The 25,528-nt window shown below is 37.3% G+C and overlaps 1 protein-coding gene across 6 annotated transcripts in view; it reads right to left on the reverse strand.

Annotated features, from left to right (window-relative positions):
- Positions 1 to 25,528, reverse strand: part of LOC137250409 (uncharacterized) — a 224,014-nt gene that overhangs the window by 88,239 nt on the left and 110,247 nt on the right. For all 6 annotated transcript variants that reach the window (XR_010952937.1, XM_067783150.1, XM_067783149.1 and 3 more), the window contains exon 3: positions 25,208 to 25,384. Coding sequence is in view for 5 of the 6 variants with exons in the window: in XM_067783150.1 (XP_067639251.1) it covers positions 25,208 to 25,384 (177 nt within the window). In the remaining variant the exon portion in view is untranslated. The remainder of the gene's footprint in view (positions 1 to 25,207; positions 25,385 to 25,528) is intronic.

Below are 25,528 nucleotides of genomic sequence, written 5' to 3' on the forward strand. Positions count from 1 at the left end.
CCCGCTTGTGTTCATCCACAAGCAATCTGATGCGTTGGTTTATATCCCTTATTAGGGGGTCGCCGGGATCGAGCTGTCTTATAAGGTCACGTTCTCTCGCTAAATTTGCGGCCTCCGCTGGAAAGTGAGGCCGGATTTCCGGAATTCTACCGGCGGGAATGGAGCGAGCCGGGGCGGATTCAATGACCTTGCGGAAAGCACTCTCCCCTTGGCGAGCATCAGTCGGAATAGGGAGGGCAGCAAAGCGGTTGTCTTTTTTTTAAGTTTTTGAAAGTGCGTTTTTCTGTGACGATGAAGTCGGCGGTACGCTCGAGCGAAATAAGTATAGGCAGGTGGTCGGATGCCAATGTTAGCATCGGCTGCGAGATGACGCAGTTTACGAGTCCTGCGCTCACGATTGATATATCCGGCGAACTGTGACAGCTTCCTACCATACGTGTGGGGGCGTCTCCGTTTATTGTGCAGAACGCCGTTTCTTCTGTTTGGTCAGCCAAAATCTCACCCCTACTATCTGCCTGCAAGTTTGAATGCCATAGATCGTGATGGGCATTGGAATCGCCTAAGATAATGCGATTATTGCCAGTGAGTAAGGCGCTGATATTAGAGCGGTATCCACTGGCGCAGCAGGTGGCAGGAGGGATGTAGATATTATTGATTTCTAGGTTTGCATCGCCTGACCGGACAGATAAGCCTTGACGTTCTAAGACACTGTCCCTGCGGCCGATGTCGGGATCAAATAAATGGTATTACACAGAGTGGTGTATGATAAACGCGGGGCCACCTCCATTTCCGCTCTCGTGATATTTTCTGTGCACTTTAAGCCCAGAACAAGTCTGCAGAGCAGATCTTGCTTTGAGTTTAGTCTCTTGAATCGCAGAAATGCTGATGTTGTGCCACTTAATGAATTCGACTATCTCCGAGATCTTCCCAGTTAATCCATTACAGTTTAACTGCAGAATTCTGAAGTGCAACGGGGGAAACGTCGCCAGTCTGGGAGCAAGTGACGGGTGACTTCGCCTGGGTTGTGAAAGGCTAGGACGCGACTGCTGTTGTGGCCCTGGGACTGGACGTCCTTGGGTAGGCATTGGGGTATCCGGTGTGGGGGTTGCCGTCGCGGAGACCAGAGCATCTAGTTAATTGCCACCGTCCAAGGCGAGAGCTGCATTGGGCGGATGTCGCAAACATATATATTCTGTGCTCGCAAACGGTGATAAAGGAAGTGGGAACTAAGAGTCTATTTCCCTGACCTACACGATTGCTGCCAGAAAAGAGAGGGGAAGAAGACGGGGGCAGGCGCTGATGCTCGGCATTGCTACCGACTCTATTACGGAGGTTGTAGGTATGAGTGGGAGCGGCCGTATGAGTTGGTGGTGCCGTGGGGCGCGAGCAGCAGTGGTTACTAATTGTGGCTTGCTGAGAAGCAAGGCTGCTGGAAGGTAGTGGGGGAGCGCTTAGGCGTAGACTACGGGACGCCCTTGGGAGTGAACAGCAAGAACCCATAAGGAGTTATAAAAGTTACTGGACGTCGGGTTTTAGGATCTAACCCAGAACAACCTGTCCGATGCGACCATCCCTTGCACGAGACACACTGAAAAGAGTATGGCCGTCCTAAAAAGATTCTTTTCCGGCAGACGCAGCAAAACCATTTCTCAGGACCGGGGTTAGGAGACGGGCCCGGATTGGATTCGATACCTTCACGGATCAAGAGAATATGGAGCAGTCCCGCTGAAAGGAGCTGCTGGGAGGATGACAATTTGTGGGAGGGACGCAACAAATTAAATGAGGTTACACTGAAATGACAGTCCTTGGTCGGGAAAATCCCGAGTCGCTCCGGTACATAGAACCGACTGCCTTGGGAAGCGGACACTCTTCGAATGTGATAGATATCTATGTACAAAATTTCATTCAAATAGGTTAAGCCGTTTCCGCGATAGTAGTCGGTATATAAAGAAATGTAAATAATAAGATGAGGTGGCAACCGTAAGTGTCAACCCTACTTTAAAATTTCTCTGTTGAAATGCGGAGTGAAATACATTTCGTTTGATACTCATATTGGCATATCTCATGAATTTTTTATTTATTTCAAATAGGTGGCAACCTTGTGAAAACATCCTCAGTGGCAACACCTAGGCAGAAAGTCTTAGAATGTGATACGCTATCTATGCAAATTTCATATATACAACACGTAAGGAAGGCTAAGTTGGGGTGTAACTGAACATTACATACTCAGCTGAGAGCTTTGGAGACAAAATAAGGGAAAATCACCATTTAGCAAAATGAATCTAGGGTAACCCTGGAATGTGTCTGTATGACATGTGTATCAAATGAAAGGTGTTAATGATTATGTAAAACGTAGTGGGCCTTAGTTCTATAGGTTGATGCCTTTCCAAGATATCGCAATAAGTGTGGACCAGGGGTGACTCTAGAATGTGTTTGTACGATATGGGTATCAAATTAAAAGTATTAATGTTTGCGCCTAATTGGCATCTCTATATGTAATCATATCAAACGTCAATTAGTGACATTGGCAGCACCGACTGTCAGCTGTCAATGGCTACTTCCGTTTATCTAAAAGTAATTAAATAAAGAAAAACAAGTGGAAGTGTTTTTTATAATCGGCTAAAATCCTCGCGTAAGTAAACCTTACAACCCGCAACCCGTATTTTAACGCTAACATTTTGGTTCATCGACCCGGATCGCGCAATATTTGCGCAAAATACAGTCCACATCGCTTTAATTTTATAAATTTCATAAAAAACCCGCAAATAAAAAATGTCTTCGTTGAAAGTTCGCGATTCTGCTTTAAATGCATTAAAGCGGCATTTGCAATCGAGCAAAGCCGATTCACTTGCAGTCGATGTAGAGGCTGCAACCACATATTTGCAATTGCTAGAGGAGCAGTGGGAACGTTTCTGCAAAGAACAAGAAGAAGTGGAGGTTTCGTGTGGCGACGAAAACACAGCAGTAGAAGAGCAGGCACGAGTTCAAGGTGAGGAGTGGTATTTGATTGCTAAATCAAATTTTAAGCGCATTCTTGCACCACAAAAGCAACCTACCCCTACAGTACCATACAGTTACCATCCTTTAGTGGCGATCCAACAAAATGGATCACTTTTCATGACGCATTCTGTCACTAGTGAATTCCAATGCAAGTTTGTAGGACGGACAGAAGTGCAATACTTGCGCAATTGTTTAAATGGTGAAGCATTGGAATTAGTTAGTAGTTTTGCTGTAAGCGACAGCAACTACAGTGAAGCTTGGGATATGCTGACAGCACGCTATAAAGTTACGCGTATCATAGTGGACAGCCATATAAAAGCATTATCATCGATCGAAAAGGCATCGAAAGACTCCGCAAAAGCAATTAAATACGTTTTAAAATTAACATTGCAGCACGTTGGTGCGCTACGTGCCCTCAAACGCCCGGTTGAATTTTGGGACGACTGGCTTGTCCATTTGACTGTTTCGAAATTAGCCTATGAAACGCGAAAACAGTGGGAATTATCGCTTGTAGCCGACGATGTGCCATCGTTTACATCGCTACGAGATTTTTTGGAAACGCGAGCCCGCTTTTTGGAGATGGTGCCCGCTGCCGCAAACGCACGTACAACTGCAAAGAATGCTTTGCATACAACATGCAACCAATTAGTACCAAAAAATCAACCATCATCAAAAACCGCTAAAACCACATCGTGTACATACTCCAAAGGTGAGCATCGAATCTACACTTGCGAAAAATTCAACCAACTCGACGCGAGAGCAAAGCTATCCACAATCAAATCGGATGGTGCATGTCTAAACTGCCTTAGTAAAGGACATGTTTTCGCTAACTGCCGCAGCTCGTCATCGTGCCGCATATGCCAACGCCGCCACCACACGCTTCTTCATGCTGGTCTCAATACAAACGAGGCAGCTCCTGCTATGCAAAATGCCGTCCAAAACAACGTAACGTCGCACTACGCCGATGCTGAACGCGTAGTATTACTAGCTACTGCTGACATTTTATTGCAAGATAACTCCGGCCGCTGGCAGCCAGCCAGGGCACTGTTCGACAACGGCTCACATGCTTCGTTCATCACGGAGCCCTGCCATCAACGACTTTGTTTACCACGAAATACGTCATCAGCTTGCATCACGGGTATTGGATCCGTACAAGGAGGTCGCAGAAAGGGTGAGGTCAAGTTATCCATAGCGCCAAAGTCACTAAACTCTAAATTTCACGTGAGTACGCTTATTTTATCTAAAATTACTAACGACCTACCAACAAACGCCTTGTCCGAATCACGGTGGCCGCATGTCAGTGGCTTACCGCTTGCTGACCCTAACTATTTCAAACCTGGTCCGATAGATGTCTTGATTGGCATGGACGAAATGGACAAGTTTTTACTCGACGGCCTAAAAAAGGGTGAAAATGGCACTCCGATGGCACAGAACACCGTGTTTGGGTGGGTGCTGTTTGGGAACGCGACTCCCCCACAAATAAAACCCCGGGTAATCTCAACGCATTATTGTAATACGAAACTAACTGACCTCCTCGCTAAGTTTTGGGAGCTGGAAGAGCTACCACCCAGAAAGTTTTACACGCCCGAAGAGTTATATTGTGAGAAGTTATTCGACGATACAACACAGCGCGCAACTGACGGCCGATTTATTGTACGTTTACCGCTAAAACCCGAGGTGTTGATTGGTGAGTCGCGTAACGCAGCCGTTCGGGCATTGTTGCGAATGGAAAGCAGGTTCGCCACCAACAAAGACCTTCACGAAGAGTACTGCAAATTTATGAAGGAGCTTCTTGACTTGGGTCATATGGAGCTAGCTACTCCAACAACGCAAACCGCATACTATATGCCACATCACGCAGTGGTAAAAGAAACAAGTACCACTATTAATCTTAGGGTCGTATTCAACGCGTCAATGAAGACGTCGTCAGGGCACTCGTTAAACGACGCGTTAATGGTTGGCCCTCAGCTCCAACAAGATCTCTTCCCGATTTTAGTCCGCTTCCGCACCCATCGCTATGGTATAATTGCGGACATCGGGAAAATGTATCGACAGGTCTACGTTGATAAACGGGACGTCGACTATCAACGCATTGTATGGCGTGAGCATTCATCGCAGCCAATACGCGACTATCGTCTATTAAGGGTTAACTATGGGGTAGCATCCGCTTCTCATCTCGCTGTCAAATCGTTGCATCGCGAGGCACAACAAGCTGGCGCGTTATATCAAAATATCGCAAATATCGTTGCGTCAGATTTTTACATGGATGACTTGCTCTCCGGCTCCGACTCTTTCCAAGAACTGACAGCGCTTCAACGTAACAACTCACACGCCTTATCTCAGTGTCGATTCGAGCTCCGGAAGTGGGCAACAAATTGCAAGCCATTGAGACAACAGATGCCGCATGCGTCTACACAGGTGTCCCATCTCTTGGCTGATGGAAGCGATATCCGAACTCTAGGATGTATTTGGCACACGGATACCGAATCTCTTGCGATAGCCTTCAATATAGAACCACTCCAGTGCGAATTAACAAAACGCATTTTTCTCTCCGATACCAGCAAGATTTTCGACCCTCTCGTCCTCATATCTCCATGCACCATTCGCTCAAAAATTTGGTTGCAAAGAATTTGGCGTTGTAATGTCGATTGGGATGAGTTAGTTCCGCCCGAGATAGCTACAGATTGGTTAACGCATAGAAATGAGCTGTCCATGCTTTCATCACTGAAGCTAAATCGCTGGCTTGGTACTAGTCCAAACGCCGACACAGAGTTCCATGTTTTCACTGACGCATCAAAGGCTGCCTATGCAGCCGCTATCTACTGCCGCACTCAGTCATCGGACGACGAGATAAACGTCGAGCTCATTGCTGCAAAAACTAAAGTAGCTCCGCTAAAAACAACTTCGTTACCTCGTCTGGAACTCTGCGCAACTCATCTAGGCGCTAAACTCGTCCGCCTAATTCAACAAGGTTTTGGTCACAAACTTGAAAAGCTGTACGCGTGGTCAGACTCAACGATAACGTTGGCATGGCTGCAATCAAATCCAAATCATTGGGCAACGTTCATTGCAAATCGTGTAGCCGATGTACAAGAAGTTTTACCGTCATCGCATTGGAGACATGTCATCTCAGAGCATAACCGTGCAGATTGCGCTTCTCGGGGTCTCACACCTGCGCAGCTCCCCGATCACCGCTTGTGGTGGCAGGGGCTACACTGGTTATCCGAAACCGATCGTTTCTGGACGCAGCATATAACGAAACATACTACGAATTTGGAACTGAAATCAATCAAAGCTAGTTCTCATGTAACGCAAACGCACGAAGATTGGGATTTACTAACGAAATTTCACTCTTACAACAAACTCAAATCAGTGACCGCCCATATACTTCGCTTCATAAAGAACGCTCGTATATCTGCTCAGAAGTCGAGTGCACACGAACGGTTGTCCGGACCGTTAACATGCTCTGAAATCCGCAAAGCCGAATTATCTTTGGTAAGGTATTGCCAAGCTAACGTTTTCCAACAAAAAATTTCTAATTGCAGGTCAGGGAAGCCAATACCGATACGTAGTAGCCTCGTTCGTCATTAGCCGTTTTTAGACGCCGCAGGCATTTTTTGAGTAGGAGGTCGAATTAAGAACGCATCGTGCACGAACGATATAAAACATCCGATTATTTTGCCTAAAAATTCACCGCTCGCTAAAGCAATAGCCGCTGAAACTCACATCGGTATGTTGCACGCTGGCCCGCAAATGATGCAAGCTGCTATACAACGTAAATTTTGTATCCCTGGCATTCGCAATTTAGTTCGGGATACATACCGCCATTGCGTACGATGCAAACGCTTGAACCGCAAACCGCTACAGCAACAGATGTCCGATTTACCACCTAGTCGCGTTACGAGTACGCGATGCTTCCTTCAAAGTGCGGTCGATTTTGCCGGCCCATATAACGTAAAATTTATTCATGGTAGAGGCGCGAAATAAACAAAGGCGTACATTTGCTCATTTATATGTATGAGCACAGGCGCCATGCACCTAGAATTGGCCGGAGACCTCACGTCTGCAAGCTTTATCGCCGCATTCAAACGCTTCACTAACCGAAGAGGTCATTATCAGCATATGTTCTCCGACAATGGCACGAACTTTGTTGGTACCGAAAGGGAGCTACGTGCCGCGTTTGAAAGGTGCGTTAACGACGACAAGTTGGCATCTTACTTCGCCAACACCCAAGTCACCTGGCATTTTAACCCTCCAAGCGCTCCACACATGGGCGGCTATTGGGAGGCTGGAATTAAGCGCTTTAAGCATCATTTAAAACGCGTACTAGACTCCGCGTTACTATCTTATGAAGAGTTTTCTACAGTCCTAACCGAGGTGGAAGGATTGCATCAATTCTCGACCACTCTGCTGGATACCTTCTGACATACAAGACTTTGAAGTGCTAACACCTGGGCACTTTATGATCGGCGAACCAATAAAGGGGTTACCGGAGCTTGACACAGAACCTTTCAAGGGCAACCTTCATCAGCGGTGGCAAGCAATCACTGCAATAAGGCAGAACTTCTGGAAGCGATGGCGAGACGAATATCTCGCGAATCTTCAGCGACGATCGAAGTGGGTTCGTCCAACGCAAAACCTACAACGAGATGATGTCGTGGTTATACACGACAACAACGCTCCGCCCACTAAATGGAAACTTGGTCGAGTTCTCGACAGCTATACCGGCTCAGAGGATCGCGTACGAATTGTCAACCTACGAACATCCGAAGGAGAGCTGCTAAGACCTATTGCGAAGCTGTGATTATTACCAACAAAAACAGACATTTTTTCACTTTGAATTTTATTGATGTAAACTTTAAATACTTTGTATCTTTTTCTAATTTTGGACGGTCGTTCAAGGCGGCCGGCATGTTTGCGCCTAATTGGTATCTCTATATGTAATCATATCAAACGTCAATTAGTGGCATTGGCAGCACCGACTGTCAGCTGTCAATGGCTACTTCCGTTTATCTAAAAGTAATTAAACAAAGAAAAACAAGTGGAAGTGCTTTTTATAATCGGCTATAATCCTCCCGTATGTAAACCTTACAACCCGCAACCCGCATTTTAACGCTAACAATTAATGAGGGTTTTAAAAGGGAGTAGCCCTTAATTGTATATGTGAAGGCGTTTTCGAGATATCGATCAAAATGTGGACCAGGGTGACCCAGAACATCTTCTGTCGGGTACCGCTAATTTATTTATATATGTCATACCACGAATAGTATTCCTGCCAATATTCCAAAGGCTTTTGATTTCGCCCTGCAGAACCTATTCATTTTCTTCTACTTAATATGGTAGGTGTCACACCCATTTTACAAGTTTTATTTTGCGTCAATAAACCAATCCACTTACCATGTTTCATCTCTTTTTTCATATTTGGTACAGAATTATGGCATTTTTTTCATTTTTCGTAATTTTCAATATCGGAAAAGTGACAACGCCATAGTTTATACCAAGATAAAGTGACTTCAGATAAGTACGTGAACTAAGTTTAGTTAAGATGTATCGTTTTTTGCGCAAGTTATCGTGTTAACGGCCGAGCGGAAGGACAGACGGTCGACTGTGTATAAAAACTGGGCGTGGCTTCAACCGATTTCGTCCATTTTCACAGAAAACAGTTATCGTCATGGAATCTATGTCCATACCAAATTTCACAAGGATTGGTAAATTTTTGTTCGACTTATGGCATTAAAAGTATTCTAGACAAATTAAATGAAAAAGGGCGGAGTTACGCCCATTTTGAAATTTTCTTTTATCTTTATATTTTGTTGCACCATATCGTTACTGGAGTCGAATGTTGACATAACTTACTTTTATACTGTAAAGATATTAAATTTTTTTTTGAAATTTGACTTTACAAATTTTTTTTTTAAAGTGGGCGTCTTCGTCATCCGATTTCGCTAGTTTTTATTTAGTAATAGGAGTAACGTGCCTTCCAAATGTCATCATGATATCTTCAACGACTGCCAAATTACAGCTTGCAAAACTTTTAAATTACCTTCTTTTTAAAAGAGGGCGGTGCCACGCCCATTGTGCAACATTTTTCTAATTTTCTATTTTGTGTCATAAGGTCAACGCACCTACCAAATTTCATCGCTTTATCCATTTTTGGTAATGAATTATCGCACTTTTTCGGTTTTTCGAAATTTTCGATATCGAGTCGATCGATGTAGTCCGATTTCGTTCATTTTAAATAACGATCTGAGATGAGCGCCCGGGAACCTACATACCAAATTTCATCCAGATACCTCAAAATTTACTTAAGTTATCGTGTTTACAGACGGACGGACGGGCATGGCTAAATGAACTTCTTTTTTCACCAAGATCATTTTGATATATTGAAGTCTATATCTATCTCGATTAGTTAATGCCGTTACGGATTACCGTTATGCGAACAAAGTTAATATACTCTGTGAGCTCTGCTCAGCTGAGTATAAAAACAGGCGCTTTTAATGTCATCTCAACAAGGATTTTGTTTCACCGATTTTACGAAGATATTGAAATAAAACCCTAAAAGAAGAGTTTTTTAATAAACTTAAATACTAAAAATGCAAGTTATCCAAAAATGGTTCTGATTTTTTCCAAAATTTTATATCGTTATTCGCTAAAAGACTAAGCGAAACCGGTGATGCAAAATCCTTTAGTAGGTTCAGTTGACATGTAAAGATCCATTTATTATATACTATATACTCATTTGAACCCTTTTGCATTTGTATGGTTGCAGTAGGGCAAAAATTTGTGTCGTTTATTGGCGAAACTATAAAATTGCATATTAAACTATAACCAAAATACAAGTCTCCCGGGTTGGCATTTCCTTAAGTTGGCGGCCCTATCGCCAACTCGTCCCTTAGTGTGAATCACCATGGCTATAGCCTATCCAAACCGTGTTTAAATATCACCTACACGTTACGGCTCCTATTACAAAGTGCATGTGTAGGCTCAAATATTTTCCAGGTGAGGCTCTGACCAAGAAGACTCAAAGTGGTAAAGCCAAAGCTTTCCCCATTTCGACCCTTCAGTTACGCAATGACATCCACTTAGACAGCTTATAATTTCGAAGGCGGCATCCTTGGCTGAAAAGTTATTCCCAAACGTTTTAAGGTGTTTCTCTGGTGATTCGCACAGTCTCTTGAAGGGCTATATAACTCGGCAGCAAAGCACAACAAAAAAATCCGTCGGAAAATCTTCAGAGCTACACCAACAACTTCAAGCAAAGTGACGTCGACGAAGGTATGAATTCGAAGTCGCAGTCCTATAAGTTCTGTGCTGACATACGGTGTGAGTGCCAGGAGCTACTGTAGCTACTGTCCGTTGAGATTGCTACTGTTATAACTTCGTAAATTGTAGCTCTTAAAACGAGTCGTAAAAACTGGAGGCACCCTTTGGCATGATCAACAATAGGCCAACACTGATGCTAAACGTTAAAATTGTGCTACGAGAATCATGATTATTAATATAACATTAGTAGCGGTATTTCTGCCATGAAAAGCTTTTAAATGAAAATTCATCTGTTTTGCAGATATTGTTCGGAGTCAACACTAAAAATGAAGTTCCCGTCGCGCCAATTTGTAGGAAAAATTAAAGGAACACGATGCGATTTGGAAGAGAAGCTACGGCCTAAAATTGCTTCGGGGGTTATCGCGCTCTGCATTTATTTATTTTTTAATAGCGGCTGTAAGTCGCCTTTGCGGGTAAAACGGCAAGAAGCCACAAATTTAAAGGAATCGTGTCGACAACGAGTATAAATAAGGAGTTAGCCCAGAACATCTCTTTCGGCGAAACTACGTTTTGCACGAGGCATAAGACAAAAGTATAACCATTTAAGTTTTTTTTTTTCAGCAGACGCAGCAGTACCAGTCCCTAAGACCAGAGTGAGGTTTGAAGCCTCGCTGGAGTAAGTGAATGAAGGACAGTGCCTCCACAAGGAGCTGCTCTTGACGTTTTTTGAACGCATCTTTCTGAAATGGCCAAAACGTTGGTTTCCTTAAATACATATGAAAAAATCTTCCCTAAATATAACTTTTATACTTAGCTGTATTTGTACACAGGGTATTATCACTTTGATTGTACAACAGTTGGGTGTACAGGTATAAGAGAAGCGAGATAGATATAGGCTTCCATATATCAAAATCATGAATTCTAAAAAATAAGTGATTAAGCCATGTTCGTCCGTCCGTCTGTCTGTCATTCCGTCCGTTAACGCAATAACTTGGGCAAATATTGAGATATCTTTACCAAGTTCGGTATATGGGCTTACCTGAGCTCAGAATAGATTGGTATTGAAAATGACTGAAATCGGACGATAACACCCCCACTTTTTCGATATCGAAAATTTAATAAAATGGAATAAATTAGATATGTACTTCAAAAACGAATACTGCTTAGCTGATGAAATTTGGTAGGTGGATTGATTTTACGACGAAAAATGTTAATTCAAAACAAGTAAAGAAGGCTAAGTTCGGGTGTAACCGAACATAACATACTCAGCTGCTAAATTAAAGCTTGCAAAACTTTTAAATTACCTTTTTTTTAAAAGTGGGCGGTGCCACGCCCATTGTCAAAAATTGTACTTACTTACTTAATTGGCGTTTAAACGTTTAATTGTTTTTTGCCGTCCGACAAGGCGTGCCAGTCGCTCCTTCTCTCTGCCAACCGGCACCAATTGGTCACACCAAGGTAGTTGGAATCGTTTTCCACCTGGTATTTCCAACGAAGTCGGGCCGCCCTCTACCTCTGCTTCCATAGGCGACTTCCGATAGGAACACTTTCTTTGCCGGAGCTTCATCTTTCATTCGCATAACATGACCTAGCCAGCGCAGCCGCTGCGTTTTAATTCGCCCCAAAAGTTTACTAATTTTCTATTCTGCGTCATAGGGTCAACCCAACTACCAAGTTTCATCGCTTTAGCCGTTATAGCACTTTTTTCCGTTTTTCGAAATTTTCGATATCGAAAAAGTGGACGGGGTTATATTCCGATTTCATTCATTTTAAATCGCGATCTGAGATGAGTGCCCTGGAACTTACATACCAAATTTCATTAAGATACCTCAAAATTTACTCAAGTTATCGTGTTTACGGACAGAGAGATGAACGGACGGACGGACACAGCTAAATGAATTTCTTTTTTCGCCCAGATCATTTTGATATATAGAAGTCTATATCTATCTCAATTAGTTTATGCCGTTACAGGGCACAGTTATGCCAACATAATTAATATACTCTGTGAGCTCTACTCAGCTGAGTATAAAAATTTGGAATATGGGCGTGGCCCCATCCACATTTAGAAGACGAAAATTTGTATGTTTAAAAACCGTAAATCAAAAGCCGTTAAAGGTATTACATTGGAATTTGGCAGAGACACTATACTTGCGAAATTATATAGACTGAGTGAAGATAATCAAAACCTTAACAAAGTTTGCAATAACTCTGTGATATTTAACTACATTTTACTGATATTCTACCTCAGTAGCTAACAACAACGGTGGCGGCCACCGTGGTGTGATGGTAGCGTGCTCCGCCTATCACACCGTATGCCCTGGGTTCAACTCCCGGGCAAAGCAACATCAAAATTTTAGAAATAAGATTTTTCAATTAGAAGAAAATTTTTCTAAGCGGGGTCGCCCCTCGGCAGTGTCTGGCAAGCGCTCCGATTGTATTTCTGCCATGAAAAGCTCTCAGTGAAAACTCATCTGTCTTGCAGATGCCGTTCGGAGTCAGCATAAAACATGTAGGTCCCGTCCGGCCAATTTGTAGGGCAAAATCAAGAGGAGCACGACGCAAATTGGAAGAGAAGCTCGGCCTTAGATCTCTTCGGAGGTTATCGCGCCTTACATTTATTTATTTTTTTTAGCTAACAACAAAACTTAAACAAATTTTGAAAATTTTGAGCATTACAAAAATCCCAGCCAGCATTTTTTGAAAATTTTGATCAAAAGATATTTAAATATCATACCCCAAGATGATTAAAAACGTTCAAATTTAAAAGCATTTTCTGTTCGAATATTAGCGTATCATCGGGGGAAAAATGTACCATAAATGTGATTATTCTTGAATAATCATTTATGATTCATATTTCGAAACGCTTTTTATTCATATTTGATATCATTGTAAAATTGAGCTTTAATTGTTTTAGAGTAATATTTGACTCATTTTCACAGCAATTTTCTGATCATATTCGTGAATATATTTCAATCGTTTTGGTTTAGATTTTTGACTCATTTTTGAATGCGATTATGATGCATTTATTCTTCATATCTCATTCAAAATAAGATACTACATAATAATCTTATTTCATCAGGGGAAGAAAGCATGCGGAAGTGAGCTATTTGAACCACAGGTCACTCGCAAACAAACTTGACCGATATTCACCTGCGACTACAACATCCAACATCAGCATTATCGTCTGCATCTTAAAATACGGATACGATACGAGATGTTGAAGCCGTATCCAGGTATGTCAAGATAGTTTCACTTACCTGGGGTTCAAATAGCTCACAACCTATGTATTGTCCAATCATTATGTATTTTCTGGGAAGCTGAAGGGGAGAAATGGTTGAGGAAGTCTTCGTTCACGAGCAGCATTACATTATTTTTGTCATGAAGTATATCTATTGCATAAATAATAAAATTTTTATATATTTTTTCTTAGCTTCATGATTGAAAAATTATGTGTATGTGAAAAAAATAAAATTTTTAATGAAAAGTAAAATTTCAACAAGTATAAAATTCATTATTCAGTTAACAAATATATTCTTAAAAGATTCAGAAATCTGAATGAAAAATGATTATAAATTTTGGTCACCTAAAGTAAACACATTTGATTCAAATATGATTCCAAAATGTGATTGAAAAACTATATAGTTGTATACATATTAGTACTATCTCCAATCTCCTCTTCATACTCTATTTTCTCTTAATTAGTTTTTATGTTACTTACTCTTACGTAGTTTAATTTACTTTCTCTTACTTTCATTTAAGCTCACTCTCTAATTCTCTTTCATAAACCGTTACTTTTAGTTTAATGTTTAAACTCAATTAGTCGTTAAGAAAAAATATGTGTTCAGTTGGAAAATAAAGGTGAAATAAATCAGAACCAAAAATCCACTACCTTATTGGCGCAGTCGGAAAAAAAAAAAAAATTTAAGTGTCACGATTTGTTCAGTAAACAGTTTAAAATGTGCACAATTGTTCGAAGAGAACTAAAATCTACAAATATTTAAATGTTTATACTAAATACAACATTAAAAAAAAAAAAAAAAAAAAAAAAAAAAAAAAAAAAAAAAACTGGTAATATTTAGAAAGCTCAAACAAAAAGTGAGTAATTGTAATTGGACCATTTTATTAAAACGAAAAATAAATGAACAGAGCTAAACGTTTTATTCAAAAAAGAAATTGAGTCCTCAAAGTTTAAGTTCAACAAAAAATCGAGTGTATTAAATTACTAAAATTTAAATTGTCTATTAAAAATTAAAGACAAAAGAAAAAAATCTGTGCTGAAAAAAAAGGTGCATAAACTGTATTTGCATAAAAAAAAAACATACATACATACATGTATGTACCTATTCAAAACCGTTACCAAAAGAGAGAAACTGAAATTAAAAATAACTGAATCAACAGCTTCACCAACGAACCAAAGTAATACCTGGGCGAGAGGTATTACCAAAAATCACCAAAAATATTACTCAGGGAAAGAAACGGGATTCTCATAGCCTTAAAATCAACAACTTGACGAAGAACCAAACCGGATTTCTGAAGGAGAGGTGCTGACAACATTGGAACGAGAACGAAGTGAGAAAAAATAAAACTATCAGAAGTATTTATTTGTTATTGTATTTACGTTAGTTATTAGAAGGTAAAGGGTATTGTATTAACTGAAGTACGTAATTAATCAAAACCGCTAAAATGGAAGGCCTTGATGCAAATAGCAAATTTAAAATTATTTCTTCCAACCTGAAAAATCTCGCTAATTTTGACGGTGATAGTAACGCTCTAATAAATTTTGTTGAAAGAATAGATTCGATGTATAACATTCTTGACTCATTTGACGACACATATAAATTAATGTTGGAAGGCCTTTTAAAAGATAAAATAACCGGACACGCAAGAAAAACTTTACTTATTAATGGTAACTTAAATTCCTGGCCGGAAATGAGAAATATTTTGATTGAATATTATGGCGAAAAAAATTCAGCAGACGAACTTATAGACAAAATTAGATCGTGTCGTTGTGACTCTTCCATAGAAAATTTTTATAATAAGTTAAATAATTATTTGTGTCGTTTAAATAACGCATTGTATTTCAGCAACAACAACCATGGTTCGCAAATTAGTAGTAACATGAGAATCGCGTTACACTCATTTACACATGGATTGCCAGAGCCCGTTAAGAGCATTATTATTAGTCGCAATCCAAAAAATTTGAGAGAGGCTTTTGAAATTATTAAAAACAACGGCTATTTAAAATATAGCAACAATAATCCAACATTTTTCAACAATCAGGGGCAATATTCAGCTGGTAATAGGCACGTTAATACAAATGTACATCAGCATAATAACAACAATCGATTTTGCTGTGAACAACAGCCATTTAACAGTAACAGATATGTTAGCAGATATGCACAGCAACATAGTTATGATAACAGAGACGTTCAGCAACAACAGACTTATCCGAACAGATATGTACGACAACAGCAGCCGACTAACAGATTTGTACAACAAAACCATAATTACGACTGTTACGAAAGTCAGCCAAACTCTTCGATTCAAACTAGAACGTACAACAATAGTAATCAGACGAGAAGGTCCAACAACAATTATATGGCGAATAATAATAATCGCTTCGACGGCAGCTTTCAACAAGCATTTAACAACGGACAGAATTACACAAATTTCTTAAACTGTGTTGAGCCTATGGAAATAAGCGTCAATCAAACTGAACCAAATTTTCAGGAAGCCCGTCTCCAAGATTACCCTATATAGTTATTAGTACACCAATAAAAAAGCTTAAGTTTATAATAGACACTGGTGCTGAGTTCAGTATCATTAACCCAAACATATGTAATCCCAAATGGAGAGCAGGCACATCAATTTCTGCATTAAGAGTTTTAAACCGTAATTACAAGCGAATATCAAATACAGAGTGCCACTTTTTGCAGAATTTAAAAAGTCAAACGTATACATAGAGTTTCTTGAATTTTATTTCCACACTAATTTTGATGGTATAATTGGCAATAATATTTTACTTCCATTGAATATAATACTTGATTATAATAGGAGAAGATTAATTACGCCAGAGGCAACTTTACCAATATATTTAAATGAAAGTGAAGAGATATCGATGAGTGATTATAACAATCATCAATCAGTACAAATATTTTCTTGTGAAGAAGAAAATGAACCTGTTACAAATTTATTTTCGGATCATTTAAATCAAAAAGATAGACAAGTCTTAAAGTCAGTTTTAAATTCGTTTAAAGACATTTTTTATAAAGATGGTGAAGATCTATCTTTCACAAACCTAGTTAAACATAAAATTGTAACGCGAACAGATACTCCAATTTACTGTAAGCTTTACAGATATCCTATTATACATCGTGAGGAAGTAGACCACCAGATTACCGTAATGTTGAGGCAAAAAATTATAGTTCCGAGCACCAGCCCGTACAACTCACCGTTGTGGGTGGTGCCTAAAAACCCGATAATAGCGGCAAAATGAAATGGCGGATAGTAATAGACTACCGCAAGCTTAACGAGCAGACTGTAGATGATAAATTTCCTATCCCAAACATGGAAGACATGTTTGATAAACTAGGAAAGTGTTCATACTTTAGTACTATCGATTTGGCGAAGGGCTTTCATCAGATAGAAGTTCACCCTGATGATCAAGCTAAAACTGCTTTTTCTACCGCAAACGGGCATTATGAATTTACGCGTATGCCGTTTGGGCTAAAAACAGCTCCAGCTACCTTCCAAAGACTAATTAATACTGTACTGAAAGACTACATCAACAAAATATGTGTAGTCTATTTGGATGATGTTTTAATCTTCTCAACAAGCTTTGAAGAGCACGTTGATTCGATCAAAAAAATTTTCAGCACACTTCGCAAATTTAATTTAAAAATACAAATAGACAAATGTCATTTCGCCGCTTTTAGCACAAAATTTTTAGGACATGTCGTATCGTCCGAAGGTATAAAACCTGATCATTCTAAAATTGAAGCTATTCAATCAATGAAACTTCCAATTAATGAAAAGGAAATAAGGCATATTATTAAATATTTAAAAAAGGAAAATAAACTCGACCTTTCTGACAACGAATATTTGAACGCATTTAATAAGTTAAAACAACTAATAACTAATGAACCTGTACTTAAATCACCAGATTTTACGAAAACATTTGTTTTAACAACAGATGCATCGCAATTTGCGATTGGCTCCGTTTTGTCCCAGGATAATCATCCAATAAGCTATGCTTCTAGGACATTATCCAATCACGAAATTCGATACTCCACTATTGAAAAGGAATTGCTCGCAGTAGTTTGGTCAATTAAGCATTTTCGAACATATCTTTATGGTAGGAAATTTATTGTTCAAAAGGATCATAAGCCATTGACATGGCTCCATAATATTAAAGAGCAAAACATGAAGTTGCAAAGATGGAAGATACAATTAAACGAGTATGATTTTGATATTACGTATATAAAAGGAAAGGACAATACAGTCGCGGATGCTTTGAGTAGATATTTACGTAAAGATGATGAACCCAAAAATGTAGATGTTTTTAGTAACGAAGTTAGTCCTGGTAAAGAAGAGGACGAGGTAGATAGATGGTCTACTGCCGCAACTATTCACAGTGCGGTTGAAGATAATTTGAGATATATTTTTATAACTGATAAAAGCATAAACTCCTATAAAAATCAAATTTATTTAGAATATGGTAAGCACGAACGTTTTATTACCAAGATAGTAAATAGTAAGTGTCAAAATTATATAACTGTCACAAACAGCTCCGATTTAAAAAAATTAATGGAAAAGGTATTAATTGACAAGGGCTTTATGTGTATTTTTTGCGAAGACGATGGTTTGTTTATAAAATTTCAGCAAATTTATGTTAGCAATTTCAAAAATAATAATGTAACTTTATACAGATCTTACAAAAGATTAATTGACATAAGTGACAAAAATGAGGTATTAACTATTATTAAAAATGAACATACACGAAATAACCATCGAGGTATTAGTGAAATCTTTCTCGAGCTAAAATCTAAAATATTTTATCCCAAGTTATTTGAGTTAATTACGTTGATTGTTAATAATTGTAAAATTTGTCAAATTGCAAAACATGACAGGTATCCCATAAAATTTCCTTATCAAATAAGTGAAAGTCCAACACATTTTAACGATATCGTACATATTGATATATGGTATCCTTCTAGGAATTGTATGTACCTGACTGCAATTGACAAATTTTCAAAATATGCGACATATCACAAGTTAAATGACAGAACTTGGATTTCAATTATAGAGGCAATAAAGCAAAGAATTTCGTATTTAGGTAAAATGAATAAACTGGTTTTTGACAACGAAAGATGTATATTACATAGTGCAGTAGAGCTATTTTTAAATGAACAGAATATAGAAACTCACAAAACAACACCTTATTTAAAAACAGGCAACTCTGACATTGAAAGGTTACATGGCACACTAAACGAACACTTACGAATCATGGAAGTTGTTAAAAAAAATAAATCTCTCAGCCTAGATGATAAAATTTTCGAAATATTTACGTTTTATAACCGCACAATAAATACAACGACTCAAAAGAGGCCAATCGATTTCATACAAAAAAATTTTGATAAAGAATATATTGAAAAATTAGGTAAAGAATATGAGCGAAACAAAATTGATAAAATTAACAAAATAAATAAAAATGTAAAGGAAGAATGTAGTTATTTAGATAATATTGTGAAGAATATACAAATTGCCAAATGTACACCTAAATACAAAGAACTTAGCAACTATAAGAAAGAAGGCAATTATGTAATCGATACATCCAATAAAAGAAATGTGAAATACTATAAATCTCAAATGAAACGCAAATATAAAGGCCAAAATATAAATATTGTTTAGACTACAAAAAACAAAAACAACAACAACAAAAAAAAATGTTTGAATTAATACACTGCTATAAACAAAAATTGCTATCATGTTATACATATTTGTTATTTATAATATTAAAAAAAAAAAAAAAAAAAAAATATATATAATTACAATTAGTTATTAAATTTTAGTATTTGCAGAGCCGCAAATATCTTAAGGGTGGAGGAGTTATATACATATTAGTACTATCTCCAACCTCCTCTTCATACTCTATTTTCTCTTAATTAGTTTTTATGTTACTTACTCTTACGTAGTTTTAATTTACTTTCTCTTACTTTCATTTAAGCTCACTCTCTAACTCTCTTTCATAAACCGTTACTTTTAGTTTAATGTTTAAACTCAATTAGTCGTTAAGAAAAAATATGTGTTCAGTTGGAAAATAAAGGTGAAATAAATCAGAACCAAAAATCCACTACCTTATTATATTCAGTTTTTGATCATCAAAGGTAAGCATATTTGATTATTCCTTTTGTTGGTTTTTATGAAAAATTACAATTTAGTCATTAAAGGACCTTAAAAATGATTCCAAAAAGTGATCGAAAAATGTTTTTTAGTTTTTCATCATCAAAAGTATTCATATTTGATTATTTCTTTTGTTCAATAGTATGATAACCCATTATTTAGTCAGAAAGAGTAATAAAATTGTATTGATATGTGGGGAAATTCAAAATTGAATCACCTAAATGCTGAGTGGGAATGTAATGAAATTTCGTTATGTATCGAGTTTTGATTCGAACAGAAGTTTGTTGTCACGCTGTGTTGAATTAGAAGAAAATTGCTTGAAATGTAAGTTTTTGTGTTTATCTTCTACTTTTTTGCTACCTAATAGTACTTTCAATTTTTTGTGTCAATCTTATATAGGTCCAAGGTTGTGAATACAAAACAACAGCTTTGAAGACTGCTGTTAAAAATGGGCCAAAATCCGCTTATAACAAACGGAACTTGCACAAAGTATTAGGTGGAAAAAAATTCCTAGTGCATTCCCGTTCCCGATGCTCACTTGAGACAATCCCTAGCGCAAAATCTGAGAATTGTTGCCAATTTCAAAATGGTTGGAATAGACTTGGCTGTTGTGAATTGTTGCAGCCATTCATCTTTACTGGATAGCAAGTCCATGAACGCTTCTATGGTCAGTATGAAGTTTAGTTTTTAACATTTGTAACATGTTTAGAAATTTACAATGTTTAAAAAGCTACAATTACGCGGTGAACTTTATTTCAGCCGTTTTCTACTTCTAGTTAGTTCCAGTACTTAAACTTTTTTCTGCATAATAAATAATTTTGCTTAATTTTTTTTTTACAGCTGATGGGAATGTGCTTTTCTGAACGGTTGAATTTATCAAATTATCGAACAATGACACTAGCCTTCATCGAACGGGTGTCATAAAAACGAATGAAAATTTGTTCGATTAGCTCTTTCGACCACAGTCGAAGATCGAATTTGGCCTTAGACTTTCTTACTTGTTTTAATACGAAAATAAAATTTTTAAAGTAAGCACGCCGCAGCGCCATCGCCGATAAAGTGATGGGCGTAAGCTTCTACTGGATACCCTCAACATATGCACAAATACCAATCGGCTTTGTTGACTTTTATTATTTTACATGTTTTTCTTAATCACTTCATTAGTTTGTCTACTTGCTCTGCAATAAGTACTTTTACAATCTCTTTGATTTTTGTTTTTCATTTAACACTTTTTCGCTTTTAGTGGCTTTTCTAAGTATTTGGTTAATCTTTTTTTGCTTAAACCAATTGCGTTTTATTTGTATGCACATATGTACATGTAACGGCGTATTCGTGGCCCATTTTATAGCATTTACATACAACGAATTTCGTGTGCTAGTAATCTAATTCTGACAAAACTCGAAAGAAATTTTTAACATGTGGCATACGAACACACAAACTCGATAAATATTTGCATTCACCAATTTAAATTCATAAAAATAAACGCATCTTGTAGAGTTGCTATTGAGAAAAACTTTACTTTTTTTAGGCAAATCAAATCGGTTTGGTTCAAAAAAGTGGGTATGCGGTGCTGGAAAGAAATTTCGATGTGATATATGTATGTGATCTATATGGATGTTGGTACATACATTTTTTTGTTGTTATTCTTTATATCCAAGTATTTGATAGCTCGATCGCAAGCATCTAACATGCAAACACACATGCACATTTTACGAAATTCCCCAAGCAAGAATAAAACGAATCACTAACAAAAATTTAATAGGTTTTATATTTTTGTTGCTTTTCGATTTCGAGTTTGTTCAGCCTTTCCATCAGTGAAGAGTGAGAAAAAAATTTGATACTTGGGTATTTTTGTTTTGCTCTAAAATCGCAAGCGAGTTTTAAACAATTTGACACGAATGTGGTGAAATTGTGTTCTTTCTGCTATCTGCCATTTGACATACAATAACCAATTCTTTATTCAACATTTCTGACAACTGGTAAAACAAGTAAGGTAAGCAACGTCTTCGGCTGTGCTGAAAATTTCATACCCTTCATGAATCGAGCTGAAGAGTAATGTGCTGCAATTTCAAAAATTCATAAAATCTGAACAATCAGTTGTATGGGATATACATATATGTATCATATATGATATATATATATATAATATACATCCCACCGATGCTAGCGATTTTTTCGGACAACAATGTATGCCTTATATGTAAATATACTGTCAAATTGCAAGCTTCTAGCTTCTAAAAATAGGAAGAAATTACATAAAACCTTTTATCTGAACAATCGGTTGTATGGGATATAAGTAATATAATGACCGATCCTGATGATTTTTTCAGGCAATAACGTATATATATATATTTAGGCATCTTGTGAAATTTAAATCATTTCATTTTTCCCATTTATAAAATGAGGAAGGAATTACGTTAAATTAAGTTGAACAATCGGTTGGATCGGATATATAATACATACACGATTGATCTTCACAAATTTTTCAGGCAATAATATGTGCTGTTTTTATGAAGATCTGGAAAAGTTCAGTTATCTAGCGGTTAAAATTAGAAACAAATAATAATAAGCCTCTTATCTGAACAATAGGATATATGGGATATATGTATATTAACCGGTCGATTAAGGCAAATTTATAATCCAACTACAAAATATGCCAGCTCACCGAATTCCATCAAGATATATCAAAAATTGAGGGAAACGTTTTCGTTCAAACAGACAGGGAAGCGGACAGACGGATATGACTAAATCAACTCAATTCGTCATCCTGATAATTTCGGTATAATTATTGGTGGGTCTGTCTCTTCTCCTTTAAGGACTTACAGTTTTAATACACCATTTCATGAAAATGGAAATGAAATGGTATTGTGGACCGCTTTTTGCCAATTGATTTGATTTCCCAAAGCCGTCCAGATTACTTACTTATTTAACAATTAGCAGTTTAAACAATTATGACCTTTCAACAAGGTGCGTTAGTCGCTTATTCGCTGGGTTTACTGGCGCCAATTGGTTATACCAATGTAATTGATATGGTTTTCCACGTGGTCCTTCCAGCGGTGTGGGAGCCGCCCTCTTCCTCTGCTTTCTTAGCCGAAGCATCATCTGTCATTTGCATAACATGAGCTGACCAGATTACATAAGCATAAAAAAGTGGTCTGGAAGTAGTAAATTTTTACCGAAGAGACATCGGCGTGTTATTGAAAACTTATCGATTTTTTATCAAAAATTTAGCCTTTTTTTATTAAATACTATCGATATGCTATCAAAAACTAATCGATTTGCTATGGAAAAGTTGCCGTTTTCTTATCGGCGTGTTGCCAATGTGTTATCGTCATGTTATCGTTTTGTCATCGACGACTCATGAGTTTGTTATGAAACAGTTGCTTATTAAAATTTAAGATAAAATCGATGTAATTATCTGTAGTCCACAATTCAGTAAGCCAATAAGAAACTAATAAGAAGCCGCTGACTTGGCTATGATAAGCTGATAACAAATCGATTACTCGACGATAATAATTCGCTATTCATAATGACTCGTTAATAAAACAATAAGTTGTCAGTATCGTTTATTTATTTAATATTCATGAGCTTAGATACTAAAATAAACAATAGTTTCAGTTGTCTTGTTTAATATAGTTACACAATGACTCTAGACGAGTTCTTATGTACTTGGCGATCTTCATATTGATTATCAGTTTCGCTTGTTGCAGATAAGAAACCGACGGAGCTTTGTTTAGAAAACCCGAAATTAATTGTTTCTGGTAAATTTACCTCTAATTGACTCAAAAATAAGATTCCTCTACGTAGATCTGTACGTCTACCAATCCACACGAGTACATAGTAGTCACGCCCTTTAGCTAAACAATTTATGATTTTTCGATAACAAATCACTAACTTTTCGGTAACGAATTAATAGACCTCAGATAACAAAGTAATTATATTTTGATAACTCAGCAAAAGAGGATGAATTAAAACAAGAAACGTCAGACTGCTACTCGTAGCCAATTGCTCTATATTTTCTATAAGGTTTTTTTGGGCGAGATGTGCATAAAATCTCTTCTTTACATTTTCGTGGCGCATTTGTGTTTATTTTAATGATTGTATTTAATTATTTATTTATTGTCTTTCCAAAAATCACAATTGCACAAGTTGGTGGCAATTCAATAAACTCCGAAATAGAAAATAAAAAAGATTTGCTATACATTTTTTGATTTCTAGCGAGTTACTCGCCACTCGCAGCAAGCTGGTGGCTCTTATTTTGATTTAATCTCTTTGATATAGCTATATTTTTTTTGATAAATAATCAAAACTTCTCTATATCAAATCGATAACTCGCCGATAAAATAATTGTTAACATCAAAGGCTACGCTCTAATTCTAAATCCACCCATATCCCGTATCATTTCCAAAGACTATGCTCTCGCTTGCACTTACCTTGTTCTTACATTCGTACAACTCTTTGCGAATAATAGGACCTTTAAGCTTCATGCGAAATACGATGTTTTACAACTTTTAGCGATAATTGTATTTATGTAACTCTCTTAAAATAAATGTTACCTATACGCATCGATACCCGTTTTGTCAAGAGTTACATATAAGCTTGCGTGTAATTGGTTGGTTTTGAATAGAAACATTTTTTATGAATGGCAACGAACAGGAACAAAGCAGTTCGCGAATGGTGTTTTCTTTTCTGAAAATAATGTCGCCCTTTTGACTTTCCTCAGCTCGCTGGCAAGTTTTGTGTGTGAACTATTTGCCGGTCAATAAAAAAATCAGCCGACCACCAAGTGATCTAATCAAAATTTGGAATCTTAGAGTGCGACACGAGGGTAACATGTTCTCCCTCTTTTTTTCGCTTATGAATAATTTAAGAAAATACTTCCTTGAATTTCTTAACTGAAACTCTGCAGATCAGTCTCAAAAACAATTTCGAAAAAATTCGGGAAACATTTACGAAAATTTCGAACTTGGATTCTTTAAAATTTTTATGAATACCAGTTTTTAGCTCCAATCAATTTCAATCTATATTTATTTTCGTATTCGCTGCTGTATATGAAACGTTACCTTCAAAGTAGCTTGATATGAAGTAAGTAAGATTAAGCCAGATTCATTTTTCTTGTGTCCGTTACCACTTTCCGCTCCAATTTTAGGTAAACAAATATGACATATTCGAATCTGGTTGCGGTCTATAAACTTACATTATATCTCTTTCCAATAAAATTTCAGTAACTATATTTTTGAATGTGAATAGCTACCAAAAATATCAATTCAATTCAATGTCTATCTCCTCATATTAAAAATTATATTTATTCCAGAAATTTTTGAAGCAAAAGAGTTTATATCCTAAATCTGCTTGGACTATTCACATCATAATATAATCATGTTTCGCAGTAGAGCAATAAATCACTAGATCCATACAATTGCCTATTAACAGCAATGTGTTGCAACGTCATTAAATGTATATATATTTAAATATGTCTTTAAGATAATCAATATTAGTTTACATATGCATACATACATACATATCAACATTTTCAACTTACCACAAAATGGTATGCCATCAGGCATCCATATGCCTTTATCACAAACACGCCGCGCTGGCCCCAGCAGCTCAAAACCACGTTCACACGTATAGGAAGCTACTGTGCCATGTGTCAAATTCGCACTAGAAAACACAACTGTACTGTGGGCTGGTGAACCAGGAAAACTGCAAGATGGTTCTGAAAGAGATAAAAAAAATATGTAAATGAAAAGGGCAATATTAAAAATACAACAAAATAAAACAGAATTAAAACAAAAACGTTTTTCGAAAAAATCACTTTTTTCAGCTCATTCTAATAAGTATATTGTTTTTATTAAAAACC

The sequence above is a fragment of the Eurosta solidaginis genome, chromosome 4 (assembly GCF_040869045.1).
Source record: "Eurosta solidaginis isolate ZX-2024a chromosome 4, ASM4086904v1, whole genome shotgun sequence".
Taxonomy (NCBI): Eukaryota; Metazoa; Arthropoda; class Insecta; order Diptera; family Tephritidae; genus Eurosta; species Eurosta solidaginis.